General features: G+C 36.4%; 4 protein-coding genes across 8 annotated transcripts; 2 read left to right on the plus strand and 2 right to left on the minus strand.

The window, feature by feature from the left end:
* The first annotated feature begins 2,693 nt into the window (after positions 1-2,693).
* Positions 2,694-6,603, plus strand: LOC131011880 (chlorophyllide a oxygenase, chloroplastic-like). Its single transcript, XM_057939767.1, has 9 exons — positions 2,694-2,973; positions 3,753-3,989; positions 4,179-4,283; positions 4,444-4,722; positions 4,887-5,034; positions 5,115-5,299; positions 5,385-5,497; positions 5,664-5,958; positions 6,046-6,603. The coding sequence occupies exons 1-9, from the start codon at positions 2,896-2,898 to the stop codon at positions 6,223-6,225; spliced, it is 1,620 nt and encodes a 539-aa protein (XP_057795750.1). The 5' UTR covers positions 2,694-2,895; the 3' UTR covers positions 6,226-6,603.
* On the minus strand, positions 6,578-9,995 carry LOC131011881 (BTB/POZ domain-containing protein At1g21780-like). 5 transcript variants are annotated; one of them, XM_057939772.1, is made up of 5 exons: positions 9,854-9,995; positions 8,877-9,176; positions 8,656-8,801; positions 7,491-7,606; positions 6,578-7,386 (listed from the first exon to the last, which is right to left on the minus strand). In XM_057939772.1, the coding sequence occupies exons 2-5, from the start codon at positions 8,996-8,998 to the stop codon at positions 6,766-6,768; spliced, it is 1,005 nt and encodes a 334-aa protein (XP_057795755.1). In that variant the 5' UTR covers positions 8,999-9,176; positions 9,854-9,995; the 3' UTR covers positions 6,578-6,765. The 5 variants fall into 5 exon arrangements, with proteins under 5 accessions (XP_057795755.1, XP_057795754.1, XP_057795752.1 ...); XM_057939771.1 differs by having other exon boundaries at positions 6,578-7,371; positions 8,883-9,052; positions 9,854-9,994; XM_057939769.1 differs by having other exon boundaries at positions 8,883-9,052; positions 9,854-9,994.
* Positions 9,622-10,541, plus strand: LOC131011884 (acetyltransferase At1g77540). Its single transcript, XM_057939774.1, has 2 exons — positions 9,622-10,015; positions 10,292-10,541. The coding sequence occupies exons 1-2, from the start codon at positions 9,779-9,781 to the stop codon at positions 10,361-10,363; spliced, it is 309 nt and encodes a 102-aa protein (XP_057795757.1). The 5' UTR covers positions 9,622-9,778; the 3' UTR covers positions 10,364-10,541.
* LOC131011882 (F-box protein 7) lies at positions 10,485-15,090 on the minus strand. The gene is made up of 11 exons (XM_057939773.1): positions 14,917-15,090; positions 14,478-14,564; positions 14,213-14,322; positions 13,943-14,059; positions 13,758-13,854; positions 13,197-13,270; positions 12,786-12,839; positions 12,578-12,685; positions 12,330-12,388; positions 10,890-11,100; positions 10,485-10,781 (listed from the first exon to the last, which is right to left on the minus strand). Exons 1-11 carry the CDS (start codon positions 14,924-14,926, stop codon positions 10,722-10,724), a joined length of 987 nt encoding a protein of 328 aa, XP_057795756.1. The 5' UTR covers positions 14,927-15,090; the 3' UTR covers positions 10,485-10,721.
* Between the last annotated feature and the right edge of the window lie 3,856 nt (positions 15,091-18,946).

Consider the following 18,946-nt stretch of genomic DNA (forward strand, 5'->3'; position numbering starts at 1 on the left):
GATGATATGCTAAAATCTTGATTCCTCCAAAGTTTAAAACCTCCACTATTCTAACTTTAATTCTTAATTTATACTCATTTTGATATTAAATCGTATGTATTACAAATTAATTACTCACTCTTCCTTTTACCAATTCCAAGCTTATCAATATTCTCAAATTAAACGACATTTACACATAATTTTATAATTTTTTTGGATGGTTGGGTTCTGAAAAATTGTTTACAAAGTAGATGTCCAACTCAACTCAGTCAAACATGGAGATATCAGATAAGCATAATTTCTTCAAGACTAAAATCGCAATATATATTTCTCACTTCAAATCAATCAAGGATTTTCTTTTCTCTCTTTTCTTCTCTCTTTTTTTTTTTGGCCTAAATGACATTTTGGATTATGAAATACTTTTTTCGCAAAGATTATTTCCTGAATTAATTGTCAACTGAGTTTTGAAAGCATGCATCTCCAGTTAAGTGCACTCTAAAATTCTAAAATGGAGTGCAAGATATTATTCAATTGCAAGATATTATTCAATCATATCGTACTCTACTTTGCCGTTTGGTTTAGAGTTTTGAACAGTGAAATTCAATAAAACTCTAGTTTACTATTTGAATTGAAGAGCTTGAAATGACAGTGATCAAAGTGAGAGCATAATTACATTTATGATAAGAATTTGAAGTTATTAATTATTTTTGTGTTATTTTTATGATACAAGAAGTTTTTAATTTCTTTAATTTATATATAATATTTCAAGAGTAACTATTTGTTACTTAATCTTACCTTAATTTAATATTTTCCCTATTACATATTGAATTACATACTAGTACGTACATTAAAATTCCCTACGATGTAGGACAAACATTAAAATTGAACGACGTATTTAAATAAATAAATATAAATATTAAATAGAATTAAAATACTCCATCTGTCCCATTACAAATGTTCCATTATTTTTTTGCACGGAGATTAAGAAATGTGTAGAAAGTAGATAAAATGGGTTGATGCAAATTATTTAAATATTAGGTATAGAGAGGTAATATATTTTCAAAAAAGGAATGTGATATCTGTAATGAGACATTTGTAATGGGACGAAGGATAGTATATTTTAATTAATAAATAAATATTTTCATACACAAACATAAATAAAATGTTATACGTAATGAGTAAATGAGGAGAGAGAAAATAAAATATTTTCAATTTTATATTTTTCATAACTCATTCGTTTTTAATTTATTTTTGATAATTTTTGTACCATATTAAAGATCTTGTCACGAACTTAATTTTAAGATGCATATTGAATATTTTTTTCAAAGATAGAGAAAAATAGTGAAAAAAAATTGGTGAAAGAAGGGAGAGAAAAAAGGGAGGGAAAAAATGAAGGGAAAAAAAAAATTCTTTTTTATTATATTGTATAAATTACATTGCATGATTTGGGATATAGGGTTAGTGGTTGAAAAAGATTTTTAAAATGTATTTTAATTTTTTTACCTTAGCTTATAGATATTAGATATTAGGTGTTTGTTCATATAGTCTTATTTTTTTTTCATGAAAAATAGTGATTTTCATTTGATTTATATATATATATAAGGGGTGCATATATATAAAGAAATATTTTAATGAAAATGTTATTTATAATGAGAAATGAGAATAAATCTGGAATGTGATATAAAATCAATATGATTGATATTTATTCGAATTAATTGTGTGAAATGAGGATAACAAATAAGTTGTTAACAAAATCTACAAATAAATCAATGTAACGCACGAATAGTCATTCTCACCCGAGTTCGAATCCTGTAGGGGGTAAAATTTCACCACATTAACTGAATAGGTTGTTCGTGTGTTACATTAATCTATTCATAGATTTTATTGAATTATTCATTATTCTCATTTTTCACGAAAAATAGCATTCTCACTGGATCTTAACCTTATTCTCATGTATGCGATAACTTATAGGTCATAGGATCGTTGATATCTTCCTTCCAGTTCTAACTACTTGATCTACGAATAAATCAATATGACGCACAAACAATCTTCAAATGTTAATTGCATATAAATTATTGAACTTTCAACAAATTCTCATTTTACACACAAATTTTAAAAATCATTATTAAAACTACTTAATTATTAATTTTTTTTACTCATTTTTCATATTTACATATAAAAAAAAGTACTCCCTCCATCCACAAAGAATGTGTGGTGGAGTGGACGGCACATATTTTAATAAAAAGGTTGAAAGGTGTGATTTTAGTGTTAAATGATAGTATTAGGCCCATCAAATTGTAAAAGCAAAAGGTGTGTATTTTATAAATATTGAGTGTGAATGAGGTTTAAAGTATAAAAGAAGTTTCTAAAAAAAGAAAAACACACAATCTTTACGGACACATAAAAATAGTAATAAACACATAATCTTTATAGACGGATGAAGTATTTATATTTGTATTCAAATCATAAATTTTCGTATTCAAATAGTACTAAAAATTTGAATCGAACATCAAACTAAATCAAAATTATTTGATTCATTTAAAAGCTTAGGCTGAAATGCACACAATGGCTACAAATTTTTATATAAAAAAATTACTATTAATAACCCACCCAACTAAAAGTAATGATATTATTTTTTTTGAAGGTTAAAAGTAATGATATTATGAGTACCTAAGTTGGCAATATAAATAAGAGAGTTGAAATTTGAAAATGATGAGAAGAAGTAGAATTATGAGATAGGGTGTGTGGTGTGGGAAAGCGAAGGGAGGCTGAATCGAAGCTCAGTCCACGTGGCAGCCTCTAGAAGGCATGCCGAGATCGCGCGAAATACCGACCTCTTATCCATTAATTAATCTCTCTCACTAAAACTACTCTGTTTTCCTTTCTCTCTCTCCTGGGCCCGACCCGTTTTCTGCCATGTCCGCCATTGCTACTGCTGCTGCTCTTTCTCTTCCCATCTCCCTTTCTCGATCCAACAACTTTCACGCCAGAAAGGTATTTTCTCTTCCTTTTTTTGCCTCGTATTTTCAATTTTTTGCTTGTTTATTTCTGTTTTCATGATTTTTGCTTTGGTTGAGGTGTTCCGTTATTGGAAATGAAAGTGTAACGATAGTTGGAACTTAATTGCTTGATTTCTTGCTTATGTTTAAGAATTAGGACTTGATTAGTTCTACGTGCATGGTGATGCGCACTTCATTTTTTCATATTAGCAAATTTTAGTTTTCTATTCTATTTCTATGTATGGCGTTTTGGTGGCAGTAGAGATTTTGATATCAGAATTGATATGTAAGTATTCTTTTCGAAAGAAAACTTGATGTTTGTTACTTTAAATGTTGAGTAGAAGCTTATTCCACAAAGACTTGCAATTTTTCAAGTTTTGCTAGCTCGACACACACACACACACACACAGACATGTGTCTATATATGAAAAATATTTTGAGAATCGTTTCTTTGATGAGTTTTGCTTTTGGAATAATAGAAGGAATAAATCTTCTGAACCTTTGAAGTAAAGCATTCTAGTTTAGGTTCTCACTATTTGAAGATGAGCATCAAATGAGGTTATAGATTTTCTTTAATATATGGACGAAATTGTTCATTAGTTTCTTGACTGATCAGATTACTATCATTTTGCACTATGTTGCCAATCTTGGTTTAATATAACTGACATTGGAGAGGGATTGATCATTTGTGTTAAGTATGTATTCATATTTGGTTTTATCTAGTAGTATGTGTGTAAAAATATCCTCAATTTTGTGCTGCATCTTGGATGTCAGTGTCTCAGGGGAGGGGTTGGGGTATTTGCTATCATTGGAGAGGAAGGTGGGCTGGTTGAGAGGAAAAGCCCTTGGACTTCACTCTTTGATGTGGAAGATCCGCGGTTGAAGGTCCCTCAGTATAAAGGCAAGTTTCTCGACGTGAATCAAGCTCTAGAGGTGGCTAGATATGACATACAATACTGCGATTGGAAAGCCAGACAAGACGTTCTCACAATCATGCTTCTGCATGAAAAGGTTAACTACTAACTCCTCTTTTACCATTTATGCTATATGGTTTAAGGATGTAGTTGCTGATCTTTCTCTTTAATGGTTGAGTTGAATTTAGAGTTCTGCAGATGCCATATGAAGTATGAAAATTGTGAACTGTATACCTCTTCTGTTATAGTATTTCTTTTCAATTCTGAAACCATAAGTTGCATATAGGTTGTGGAAGTATTAAACCCTCTTGCGCGGGAATTCAAATCTATTGGAACTCTTCGGAAAGAACTAGCAGAGTTGCAGGAGGCACTGGCACAAGCCCACAACCAGGTAAAGTAATACTTGTTGTGTGCAAGAATAAATTAGTGTATCATTTATCCTTTATTTGAATGCAAGGTGTAATGGAAATCAAAGTTCTTCATAATAGCAGATTTGGCTCTGCTGATTAAATTTCAAGGCTGATATGTGCTGCAATCTTGAATATGTACAGGTACATATATCAGAAGCAAGGGTGTCCACTGCTTTAGACAAACTAGCCTACATGGAAACGCTGGTTACTGATAAAATTTTGCAAGATAGAAACACGACGGGATCCGAATTGTTACTCCCTACTCCAAGCACTTCTTCCTCTCCATCTCTTGCACCTGCGAAGAGCAGGCAGCCCAAGAGAAGCATTAATGTGTCTGGTCCCGTCCAACCTTACAACGATCACCTGAAAAACTTCTGGTATCCCGTTGCTTTTTCTGCAGGCCTCAAGGATGACACTATGGTGAGCCTATCTACACAAACCTTGTTTTCACTCGATCTTCCTTGCAATTTTCTGGTTGTTATTTGTTGTCGGCCGGATCAGCCTTTACACAGTAGAAGTTCGTTTTTCCCACTTTTATCATCATTCTTTCTTCTTGATAGCCGGTTTTTGATTCCCTGTATCAGATGCCAATTGATTGCTTTGAAGAACCTTGGGTTCTTTTCCGCGGAAAGGATGGCAAACCAGGGTGTGTTCAGAATACTTGTGCTCACAGGGCCTGCCCGCTCCATTTAGGTTCGATTAATGAGGGCCGTATACAGTGTCCTTATCATGGTGAGTTTATGAGGACATTAGTGAACATTTATATAGTGTATTACCAATTAGAAGATTACTGATCATCTTTCATAAATCAGGATGGGAATACTCTACTGATGGAAAGTGTGAGAAAATGCCCTCTACGAAGTTCCTCAACGTGAAGATCAAGGCACTGCCATGCTTCGAGCAAGAGGGAATGATCTGGATTTGGCCAGGGAATGATCCTCCAACAGCAAACCTTCCTTCGCTATTACCACCTTCGGGATTTCAAATACATGCTGAGGTAGTTTATTGCTTACTACCTGTAACCACTGTTAATGTGAAAACACTTCGTTCTTGATTCTGATGCTTCTCGATAAACAAAACAGATTGTTATGGAACTTCCTGTGGAACATGGGCTCCTACTAGACAACCTTTTGGATCTTGCACATGCTCCTTTTACTCATACTTCGACGTTTGCTAAGGGATGGAGTGTTCCGAGGTTTGTGTTTCACTTATCTACACATTCATAGTATGCTCATCACCAGAAAGTGCTGGAAAAACTATCCAAAAATCTCATTAAATAACCAAGAAACCTCATATATCATGACAGACAAAGCAAAAGAAAATTGCACAGCACAACTTATTCTTGTTGTTTCTATTCTCAGCTTGGTGAAATTTTTGACACCGGCATCTAGTCTGCAAGGTTACTGGGATCCGTATCCCATAGATATGGAATTCCGACCACCTTGCATGGTGCTATCAACGATTGGGATCTCCAAGCCTGGGAAATTAGAAGGGCAGAGCGCAAGAGAGTGCTCGACTCATCTTCACCAACTTCACGTCTGCTTACCTTCTTCTAGACAGAAGACGAGGCTGTTGTACAGAATGTCACTCGACTTTGCTCCTATTCTGAAACACGTTCCTTTCATGCAACACCTGTGGAGACATTTTGCTGACAAGGTAAAGAGTCCCTATAACAAGATTGATCTTGAAAACACCTCATATCTTGCTCTTTGATCCATGAAATCCTCGAATTTCTGTATACAGGTTCTGAATGAGGATCTGCGGCTCGTACTTGGTCAACAGGAGCGCATGATCAACGGTGCAAATGTTTGGAACTTGCCAGTGTCCTATGACAAGCTGGGAGTAAGGTATAGGCTATGGAGGGATTCAGTCGAACGAGGATCGAAAGAGATACAGTCACAATACAACTTTCTTGACCAATAGACTTACTTGGTTTTCTCCCATTGATTGCTCCTTCTTCAACCATCAGCAGCCATTGGTATTCAAGAGCTTTGCCTGTGGAATTCTACAAAAAATTATCAGAGTTGAAAATCGGATGATGGTCTAAACACCACAGCCTTAGTTACAATAACAGAAATCACAGCCTTTGCATTTTTATAGATTTTTGTCCTTTGTACAGTTTTTGAAATAAATATTCCCCTCCTAATTTTTTGGGTTCAAACAGTGACAGAAATCCCACTGTGTCACTGATTTTTTTCAGCTTTGCCTTGTCACAGGAAATGTCAGTTGTATCATATGCTGGAATTGTGTTTAATATAGTTTGAGATTTACAATATGAAGAAATGAATCATTCTCTTCTCATACTATAATATAATTCCATGTTTCTGAATTACAACAGTCATCATAATATTACATTCATAGACTTCCCATCTCCACTCTTTTACCTCTGAGTATTAGTAAGAGTATTAATATATTACAACAGAGGGTACAAAACATAAGACACAAATACAACAATCATTTATTTTATGTTGGTTTCCAAACTGCAAGCAACTCTTGGAACATCTCCACAACTAGTTCTCTATCTGCCTGCCTGAAGAAATCATTCATTTCTTCTCTCACATCATAAATCTTGCCAAAATCAAGCAAGTAAACCAAGCATCCCTTCTTCAATTTATCAAGTTGGTAGAGCCAAGCTTCTTGCAGTCTCTCGAGCACGTTTCCCGAGTTGATATCTTCTAGCAGGCTCTCTTCGCAAGCATCCTTCAAGTCTATAATGCTGTACTTGTTTGCTGCGCTCAGCAATGCTAGCCGGTGCTTCCAGAAATCTTCCTGGCTTATCGTCCCATACAGGTAACGGAGAAGGGCCATGCAGGACTCGGATGTCATATCTAGAATGTCGATTGTTGAAGACTCTTTCTCCTTGAGATCATGCTGGAACATGCTCAGAAAGACGGGAGAACTAGCAGAGAGAATCGCTCTGTGAGCTCGTAAAGGTCCATCAGATAAGTTGATGGTGACGTCTGCATGAATCTCCTCATCAAGCATACGATAGAGACATCTGAGAGTGCTTTGGCTCGCTTGACTTTGCATCAGTCCGTCGCTGGGCCATATAGAACTGCCTTCTCCACCCTGAAGTTCAAGAGGCTTAATTTTTGACATTATTAGTACCTCTAACTTTCAGCACGAATCTCAAATCTAATTCTACTTATAGTTGTACTACTAATAGAAATATATGATGCAACACTCACATTTAGAGGGCAGATCTTAAGATCCAGAAACTCAACGTCAATGACAAAACGTCCTTGAAAGTTAATATCAATAGGACAAGCAAAGTCATCACTAGAACGAAGTAGTCTCTCGTGAACTGCAGGCATAGGATAACAAACATTAATAAAAAAAAAAAGGCACACTATCTATGTAACACACACAAAGGAAGGATAACAAAACATAATGGATGACAATATACAATCTATAGAGCTACAAAACTTCGCAAAAATGAAAGACATCACATTTCTTAATTACTAGTAAATTACATGATTATCTTACGCTTTTTTTGCTACACCGGAACTTGATCATTCTGTAGTAAATCAATAAAGAACAAAGAAGCATACTATTACAGAAGAGTTCACCATGAAGGCCGAGACAGATAATGTCGTGAATTTACAATCACTAACTTCTGTTTCCTTTGCAAGCCACGAAAACAAAGAATGCCTTTGAATTAGATTTCATTCTATCATTCTATGATGATATCGAAGTCTAAAAGAAAGAAAAGAGTCCTTGTTTGATACCATGGATGATCGCAGTAAATTCAAAAGTTTCACCATCTCTTCCCTTCTTGCATAATCTCTTTCCCCCAAAAATTTATCTCAAAAACTGATTCTCTTCAATGATTCCGTAATTTTCAGAAGCTAATTCTACAGCATTAAGTCTTAAACTAAAATGGTTTCAAAAGAAAAAGTCTTAAACCAAAATATCATTTTTTTCCTTTTCAGGAAAATATAATAAATTAGCATGATAAATGCCTGCATTTTCAAAATCTAAATAAACCAACTATTCACCAAAAACATAGCTGATAAATCGATTTTTTAATTTCCAAATCTAACCCGAGTTAAACTTTCCGGTGTTGATAAGCTGAGCTGGCAATCGTAATCACACATGTTTATTGGATAAGATTTGGAAATGCAACCATTAATGATTTAATGAGATTTAAAATGAGTAAATTTCCCCAATGAAAACCTTTTTAAGCTAAACATTGCACGATTTTAGCTATTCAATCTTCACGAAAACAGAGCAACCATAATAAACAAACGAAACAGAGAGAAAATCCGAGCAAATTCAACAAAAACTACACACAAAAAAAAAATACTGAATCGATCGGAAAAAAAAAATCAAGGAAGAGAAAGAGATACGCACTGGGCGAAACGTAGGGCCTGCGATTGGAGGCGGAGGTGGAAACACGAATGACGAAGCGAGCAAGCGGCGGCTGCTCCTTGGAAAGTCGAGACGGTTCGGGGAAAAGCCTGATGTAAACGGAGCGGTTTTTCTCCACCGATAAATGCCTGAAACAAGCGATCGAAAATTTGATGATCGCCGAGGTGTATACGCTTAGATATACGTACAAAGAGGTAGCTCACAGGTACCAGTTCCAAATGCCGATTTTGAAGGGGTCGGATCTCTTGTACGGGTTGGTTGGCCCGAAACTCTCGATTTTCCACTGCGCCAACCTTGCTATCGTCTCCACTTTCGTGTCCGCCATTGTGTGTGAGAGAGAGAGGAAACTTGACTTCCACTGTGTGTGAGGGGTTTTTGACTTAAATTTTTACGGAAGCATATGTCAGTCACTCCCCTCATTTAATGAAGCATAGTTACAGGCCTTTTAGCTTGTGAGGGGAGATCCGATTTGGGGGAAAAAGTGGACTTTTTTGGCTGTATTGCTGTCAACATGATATTATTGTATTTTCGTCCGTCAAAAATTGATGAAATAGAAAAAGAATTCTAAGTATTATCTTTAAAATTTCTCATTTTTTTATTACTCCATTTTTTATAAAAAATAATTTTACTATTTATATATCATCACACTAAAAATAAAAGGATAACAAATAAAAAATGATACTCCCTCCGTCCGCCAAAAGTGGACCATTTTTACTATATTGGGCGTCCGCAAAGAGTGTACCACTTTCCTTTTATAGAAATGGTCCCACCATCCACTTTAATCTTTTATCCTTACAAACACTCTTTATTTACAAAAAAATCACCCCAAATTCAATTTCAACCACACATATCATAAAGTAGTGGGACCATTTCTCCACTACATCAAAATCATTACCAATTTTCTTAAATCCCGTGTCTAGCCAAAGTGGTCCACTTTTGGCGGACGGAGGGAGTATGAAGAATGAAAAAATGAACCTTTTTTTATAAAAAATAAGGAAAAAGAAACGAAAAATAAATTTACACCAGAAGAGAACACACTATAGAAGAAAGAAAGATTGAGGAAAACTAATAGTGTACTGAATTTGGGTAATCGCGGGGAGAGAGGATGGCGGAGGAGAAGAAGAAGATAGTCTGGAACGAGAGAGAGAAGAAATTCGAGACGGAAGATAAGAAAGCATACCTTGAATACGAGATGAGGGGCAGTAAAGTAATGGACATAACTCATACGTATGTGCCGCCCAGCAAGAGGGGGCTAGGCCTCGCCGCCGATCTCTGCGCCGCCGCCTTTAATCACGCTCACAACCACTCCCTCTCCGTCATTCCAACTTGCTCCTATGTTTCGGTAAGCTCCTAATCTCACATTTTCTCAAATATCCTATCATTAGGTCACACCATCCCCAAACTCTACATTTTCTAGAAATTGAGGCCAAAATTATCAAATTTAGGAGCTCGCTACGCAAATTCTCAGATAATGTGTTTTAGATAGCCAGGTTGATTGTTCTTGCAAAATCAGAAACATTTTAGCTGTATCACTATTTTTTAATCCTATATAGTTTCACTATTTTATTTTTTTTGTCTGAAATTGAGTAAAAGTTGTAACTAATTTATGGATGGGCAGGATACGTTTCTTCCCCGAAACCCAAACTGGAACTCCATCGTGCACAAGGAAGAATCCAAGTCCAGCATCTGAATATATCTCGCCATATTTGAATCCCAATCTTCACCAACTTTCATGTTGCTTCTAATCATATTTTCGCTACTTCAATAATGTTATCCACAATTTGTGTCTTGCTTCATGTCATCACACACAATCAATGAAGATGTTTTTGCATTCTTAATAAATAAATAAAAACTTTAATTTATTCTTACATTATCACATCATCAAGTCTAGTTCTTGAATACTAGTTTTCCACAACCTTTGCATACAACACTAGAACACGTTTTAGCATATTACACAAGTGTTGGTACATACCATGTAGCAATAATTTAACTAACATAAAAACAATCCTTTCTATTTACACAAAAAGCTTCTTAGCATACGGTGGCGATCAACCAGGTACAAAATAATCCATCTTCTCCACAGGCAAGTTCAACACAGATTTTTCAACCTGTAACACACGTACAACATGTCAATGGAACAAACTTTCCTAGCTGAAATATTAAACATTATGGAATGCCCATCGATTTCTATGAGGAATAGATCGGGATTTACTTACTTCATCGAATGGGACAAAGACGAAGGGCGTGAGACCCCTCTTGTGCGAGACTGCAGGGACGTCGGGGTTGTGGGTTTCATCCTCCTGCCACCCTTCAACTACTCCGAGGATTGCCTCATCCGGCCCACTGGCCTCCGCATCGTTCACACCACTTGTAACAAGTGATATCAGATCCATTCTATTGTTAGCGCCTTCTATGGTCCCCCTTAACCTATTTTTAAGGGCATGAATCATAAAGATAGTACATACAAGGTTACATTTTTTGAGATATATGTGGACACTAAATAATTGGCCAACATTCAATAGTCTTGAAAGATGACCTACTAACATAACCTGCAGGACCCTAAGGTGGTGTTCATTTTTTAGGATTAGTCTAGATAAATAAAAATCGTATGGCTAATCCATTGTTTACTAAGATTGAATGGAACTTTACGATATCTCAAAGCCCTTGATAATTCCTATTATTTGAGCTAATTTTTCTTGATTTATATCCCCATTGAAAGGGTGAGATTGAAGATATCCTAATATTGAGGATAAAAATACTTAATCATGCATCTTACTAATCATGAAAAGCAAACCCCCCCTAAAGGGCTAATCACTAAAGACAATATGACTGTGTTTATAGTAAAAAGATAAGGACTCCCAATTACACTGCCGGAAGCATCACAATTCTAATTTCATTGGCATGGACCTCATTTAGCACCTGTACCACGCAGATATTTATCATCATGAGCAACATGTAGTTAACTCCCCGAGATAGAAGGAAAGGAAGGAATGTACAATCGATCATCACAACCTTAACTGCAAACTCAAGACCTCTCATTCTTGCTCCCATGAATAAGAAATAAGGTGCTAGACTCTCATTGCCTATTGCTCTAGACCTCTAGTGACAGTGATCTATAAAACATGCAATGTTCCTTGTATGAGAAAAAACACTCGCCAAACCCACAGCAGTTACTCAAACCAACAAATAGTTAGGAGAAATTTGCAAAGACTATAAACTAAACTGCATCTCTGGGTCAAATCTAGCAAATTGAGGGTGTTTACAAATGTGTTTTGGGCTTTACTTCTCCAAGAAACAGCTAAAATCTGGAGATAGCCCACCCCCGATATCTCCAGCTTATACTTCTTTGGTTTCAAGAGACTAAATTTTCTCAACTACTTAATTTAACACTTTTTATAGTAAACCAGTGGCTTCGAAAACTTATCACACAAAGGGTTGACAAAAGAAATAGTTTTCTCATAGAAGGATTGATTGGCGTATAAATTGGTCTTAATAAATTGAAGTTAATATGTACTCCGTATTAATTATATAAATGGCCTGATGAGACCTCAAAGATTGATAAAAATGTCCTCTATCTTGAAAAACTTATTAGGGGGTGGGTGCGCTAAAGGATCAATTAGAAAAAGAAAACTAAATACAGAGTAACTAGGAAATACCTCAAGCGGATTCTTAAAACAGTTGGGCGTAAGCCAGGATATAAAATAGCAGCTTCAACCTGCAAGTGGAACTACTAAATCAGATATCCAGTATCGAAAAGTTTAACCCAATACACATACAAGTAAATGAAAGTTCAGTGGATAGCTATATATCACATATCAGCAAAAGATGAAAATATGAAGTTCTCCTTCTTGGGTTACACCATTAAAAAACAATTAGAAGTGGATGAAAAAAAGTAGAAACTGACCTTATCTTCAGCAAGTGTGTACTGTCCACTAAAAACACTATCAGTATCAGATCTTGATGAACGAACATTCATGTATTTTGCAACATCTTTTACTTTTTGCGATGAGTTCTGTTGACAAAACCAGAGAAAATAATGGTAATCAGACTCTCCAATAATAAAGTAGTTCCGAAATTGCTAAGCTTGGAAATAACGAGTCCTAGATTATGACCTTATAAAGGAACCTTCCAGATGGATAAAATCGCATGTAGCGGAAATAGCAAACCTGCAGAATGAGATCAAAAGTTCCATTACACAATTACAGAAATAACAACAAATGAGAAATACGGAAAAACCACAGCTCTAACTTCTACAGAGACAATATTTTGATTTTTCTTCCTTCTAAACAAGGTTTCTAGTATTTTATATGTTTATGTGAAAAATATAACCATGTCAACCAAAAGTACTCATTGATTACTAGGTTCAAATTATATGCATTCTGCCAAACTTTCATTGGACTGAGATAAAACAGTATGATCTTACATTTGATATTAGCCATAGATATATATATCAATCCTTTCCGACATTATCCTTCCTCTCATAGAACTACAAATAATTTGATCAGAATCTCAAAATGACATACAATATGCACAGGATTGGTGGTTCTCCACTCTGCAACCCCAGCACGAATGTAGGTATTCCGACTGACATAAAGCCCTGGAAATCCAAATCACAAATTTAGCAGTATGTACAAAACTCAATCTAAGATGAACACATTGTAGAAGATTTATAACATTGGCATTCTTATAACACGTGAAGGAAACACTAGAACTCGCTAGAAGCAATTTTCAAAGTCTGAAGAGCGTAAGCAAAACCCGTACCAATCCAGATACCATTTAGGCTAACACATTGAAAGGTTTGATTAGTTCTTATGCTCAAGGTTTGATTAGGATCATCTACTTTCTTCTTGTGGTAGTGAGCAGTGATGGTATATCAACAACTGCTCTTTTGCATGGATGGAATGCTTCCCGTGCCCCTAAACCTAAAGGTTCTTACCAGCGGTTTAGACTTGGGAGCAACCCCTAGATTTGGATGCGATTCATTGAAATTTTTTACTTTTTCTCAATGTTATGGTGCAGACTGCAGATTTACGGAAAATTGGGAATATGATGCAAAACACAAAGTTACAAACAGAATACTTTACCATCAGTCCGAAGTCTTGGTCTTAAAAGCCACATTTTCCGCCATAAGCCATGATACATTGATTGGAGAATCTTATAATTTTCCACAATTCCATTCAGCTGCAACGCAAAGACAATATATAATCATATAAGAACAGAAAAAAGCACACGTCAATAATGAAAAGATAGGCAGTCACTATACAGTTACCTGCCAAGCCCTTAAGCATGCATTTCGCCAGAACACAGGGTTACGGATAGTATATCTCCATTTTCGACAGACACAAGTTGCTCTCCCAAGGGTATAAGGACTCATCTTTGAAAATATCTGCAGAGGGAGTAAATTACAATCACAATGTCCTCATTTATTATTAAAAGGGGAAAAAAACACTAGAAAAGATGAAAAGCTACAAAACCATTGATGACATCAAGAATCATCATCACTTAACAGAGATGGGTCTACTTCATAGCAGAGTCATACCTCAAAAAGCAACTCATCAGGCAAGGTGCGGTGTAAAAGTGATGTTTCAACAAACGGTTTGCTCAAGCTACGGAAAGGAGTAACAGGTCTGACATTAACCCCATAAAGATCTGCAGAGGAAGAACAAATTGTTTCAGTTGAACGACCAAAGAATAATCAATCAACAGTCGTGCAAAACAACACATAGCATAATTGGCATAGGAATTGGACTAATACGTGCCATTCAATTACAAAGAAAAAGAACAACTGAGAACAAATTAATTACCAAGCCACGGCCTCTGCGTCACCAAGAATTGAGCAGCTCTCAAACGCGAAGCTGATTCAAGCTCCGCTGCAAGTTTGACCGCATAATCTGGCAACAATCAAACTAGCTAACTCAGAATATGTACAATTCAACATAAACAAAAACTTATAAACTAAAATATACACCGAATTTACGATTACCGACATAATTCGTCTCAAATTCCAAATATCATGAAAATTGCCAAAAAATAAAATAAAAAATACACCGTAGAATTGAGGCTGCATCAATCAATATCACAACTCGCTAAACAGGAGAAGATCAAACCTTCCATAAACCGCAAATTACAGTGATCACATCCGAAACCAGAATAAATGGTATATACGGTTATGTAATTTCAAGGTTTATTGAATTTATTGCTGCAAAGACATAATTATTAGAAAATGAGATGGTAAGTTCTTACCAGAAGTCATTGAAGCAAGCTCGTGATTTATGTTTTTCTTTTTTGTTTTTATTTTTTTCTCCCATGCGCTTGTATGAGAGAACCGGGAATTTCGTGGTCCTCTGTTTCTGAAATGAGGAGTGAGAGAGAAAGAAGAGAGAGAAACAAGACTTGGTTATAAATGTATTTAGTAGCCGAATGAGTTTTCGGGTTTGGACCCATTTAACATTTATGGTCACGGGTGACCCGACCCGACCCGATACTTCCGAGTCGGTAACGCCGTAACCGACTCTACTCTAAATTACCGTTCTGTTCCAGAGATAAGACATTCTATTGATGCCCCCAAGGAATTATTATTATTATTAGTATATGTTTACATTTTATTTTAAATATTCAACACATTCATAATTTTGAATTAAAAGTTTTACGGTTTTTGTGCTTAACATTTTATAAGTAAACATAATCATGGAAGTATTTCAATTTTATTGATTAAGTGAGGTTATGTCTAACATCAACACCTGATTAATGACGAGGACTTAACTAAAAGAGTAAAAGCCTTATCACCTAACAATATACTCTAACTTGGGTTATGCGTCTCTAACTAATTAAATCATAAATCCAAAATGGGACCGAGTTGGGAAACTCTAAGCTCGTTTGCTCCCTCTGTAGGCAATTAAATTTATAGCCTATTAAATTCTGCCATGTGGAAATTATAGATTAAATATGAAATTATATATTTTATTTTATATTTTGGAATTAAATTAAATATAATTCCAAGATTAAATAAATATATAATTAATATTTGATTATGTGGATTTATTGACCAATCAGAAATAGACATGTGGAAAATCTACATAAAATATTAAATATTTTATGTAGATAAATACAAATATTGAGGAGCCAATCAAATCGCGCCACCTCAGCCCTAAAAGCCCAATATGACAGGCCAAGCCCACAGCCCACTCCATTCTTCACCTATAAATATGGGTCATTTGTGGAGTCAAAAGGGACAGAAATCATTTTGAGAGCTCAAGCATTGAAGGAGTAATTCTCTACGACGAAGTCATCTCCAACAATCAAGGCGTTCTACAAGGAAGTCAACGAGTTCTTCATCAAATTCATCCAAGTCAACGTTTGATTCAGAAATAAGGTGGAAGCCCTCTGGATTGACGCTATCAAATCAAATTCAAGTCAACATTCAAGTTCAAGGAGATAAAGAAATTATATTTCCCTCCAAGGATTTGATGAAGCTTGAAGAGGAGAATCAGAGGATTAAAGTAGAGAATCGCAACCCGCATCAAATTCATTTCAATCCACATATTTTGGATTTGTACACATTTTTGTATTTCATTTATTGAATACAATAAAATTTGTGTTTACAAATTTTGGCACGCCCAGTGGGACCTCTCTACCTCTCATCTCTCCTCTTCACCAACAACAACTCAAGCAAATTCAAATGGAGAACAAAGCTTCAAGTGCTGCTCTAAACATCACTTTGGAGAACATTGGTGTTATCACTCGAGGCAAAGCTAGGATATTGGAGGAAATTTCCAAGTCTGCTTCAGCAAGGGAGGAGTATTCAGCCGCTAGCTACTCTCTTGAAGCTCCCGTCATGGTGACAAATGCTTCTACTCTGGAGGAACAAATTGCTGGCCTAGCTAAGCTTGTTGAAAACATGAACAAGCATATATTGGAGCAAGACGCCAAGATCTCAAAGCTCATCTTAGAGAAAGGAGAAGGAAGTCGAGTGCATGATGAAAAGGATGAGGAGAGCGATGATTCAGAATCATTCGAGAAGCACCGTGAAGAAAAGACATCTCATAAGAACATTAAAGTTTCTGCCGACGGCTTCATTCAGATTGATCAACTCAAGGAGTTCATTGAAGGGACAATGAAAGCTAGTGGCAGCTCCAAGTCATCCATGATCTACTCTAAGCCTTATACTAAAAGAATTGATCAATTAAAGATGCCTCTTGGCTATCAACCTCCCAAGTTTCAACAATTCGATGGAAAGGGCAATCCTAGACAGCATGTGGCTCATTTTGTGGAAACGTGCAATAATGCTGGCACCTATGGAGATCATTTGGTCAAGCAATTTGTTCGCTCACTCAAGGGAAATGCTTTTGATTGGTATACAGACTTAGAGTCAAGCTCGATTGATAGTTGGGAACAACTGGAGCACGAATTCCTCAATCGCTTTTACAGCACTAGAAGAACTGTCAGCATGGTGGAACTTACCAGTTCTCGTCAATTCAAAGAAGAGCCGGTGATTGACTACATCAATCGGTGGAGAAATCTTTGCCTCAACTGCAAGGATCGATTGTCTGAATCGTCTGCCATCGAAATGTGTATTCAAGGGATGCATTGGGGTTTACAATATATCTTGCGAGGAATTCAACCTAGAACATTTGAAGAACTAGCCACTAGAGCTCATGACATGGAATTGAGTATGGCGGTAAGTGGAATCGAAGGGCCACCAATCCAAGAGCCTCGTAAATTCAAGCAAGAATTCAAAGCCAAGGAACCAACAAAAGAATCTATGACAGTGAAGGCAACGTCTGTGAAATTTTTGAAGAAAGAAGCTAGTCAGGAAGGCAACCAAAATTCTTCCCGGGATATGGGGCAAAGAAAGCTTACATTGAAGGAAATGCAGCAAAAACAATACCCATTCTTAGACTCTGATGTTTCAGGAATTTTTGATGACTTGCTCAAAGAAGGACTTGTCGATTTGCCAGAAATGAAGCGACCAAATGAAGCAGGACAAACGGATGACCCAAAATATTGCAAATACCATCGATTGGTTGGACATCCCATAAATGATTGCTTCGTCTTCAAAGACAAAGTCATGCGATTGGCTCGAGAAGGAAAGATAACCCTTGAAGAAGATTGTGCTGTTGCAAATGTCGCCACCAGTGACTTGAGTGACATAATAGAAGGTGTGGGAGCTTTGTATGATACATCCAAACCAAATACGAATGAAGATGATGATGTCTTGGCAATCACATTCTCCGATGAAGATTTGCAGCTTGGATCTGAACCTCATAACAGACCATTATTCGTGAGTTGCTACACCCAGGAGCAGAAGGTCAATCGAATTCTCATCGATGGAGGCTCGGCAGTCAATATTTTGCCACTAAGGACTTTGAAGCAATTAGGGATTCAAGTGGACGAACTATCAAGTAGCCGATTAATGATTCAAGGTTTCAACCATGAAGGACAGAGAGCTCTTGGCACTATAAGGCTGCGATTGCTAATGCAGGATATGGATTCGACGACGCTGCTTCACGTGATTGACGCTAAGACCTCCTACAACATGCTTCTCGGTCGACCATGGCTTCATGAGAATGGTGTTATTCCTTCAACATTGCATCAATGCTTCAAGTATCATCAAAATGGTGTTATAAGAAAAGTGGTTGGTGATCAAAAGCCGTTTACAGAAGCAGAATCACACTTTGCTGATGCAAAATTTTATTTGGAGAGAACTAAAGTCACAACACCGCATGATGAGTCGGGATCTTGCCAGGAGAAAAAGAAGGCAGAATCATTTTTGGAGATGGAAGGATTCACAATGCCTTTAACGAAGATTGATGCCAAGAAGCCAATTCTCCAATCGCTTGAAGAGTTTGTCCGACCAAAGAAAAATGGCACCACAGAGCACGGGGATCTCTCAGACAAAGAACTGTCAAAGCACTTTGGTCCGAAGGCATATACACTTCTTGTGAATGCTGGATACAATCCTCAAGAAAGCTCTATGTCAAAGTCAAAGACCAGTAACACGAGCCAAAACCCCAAAGCAGGCTTGGGGTATGCAGTGCAAAGTCCCATTCGTATTGCCATTAAAAGAGCTACTAGTAACTATGCCAGCACCCAACAAATCCAGGAATATTCAAGCATTCAAAGAGTTTCTGTTTTCAAAAGGATAGGTACAGGAGAAGTTCAGCGAGCACCTATCTTTAAAAGACTTGGCAAAGGCAAATCATGGAAAAGAGGCAAGACAAAAGGAAATTATGGACTGCACATGACAAAGAAGCTAAGGAGCTCGATCCCTTCT

This window comes from Salvia miltiorrhiza, chromosome 2, assembly GCF_028751815.1.
Source record: "Salvia miltiorrhiza cultivar Shanhuang (shh) chromosome 2, IMPLAD_Smil_shh, whole genome shotgun sequence".
Classification (NCBI taxonomy): Eukaryota; Viridiplantae; Streptophyta; class Magnoliopsida; order Lamiales; family Lamiaceae; genus Salvia; species Salvia miltiorrhiza.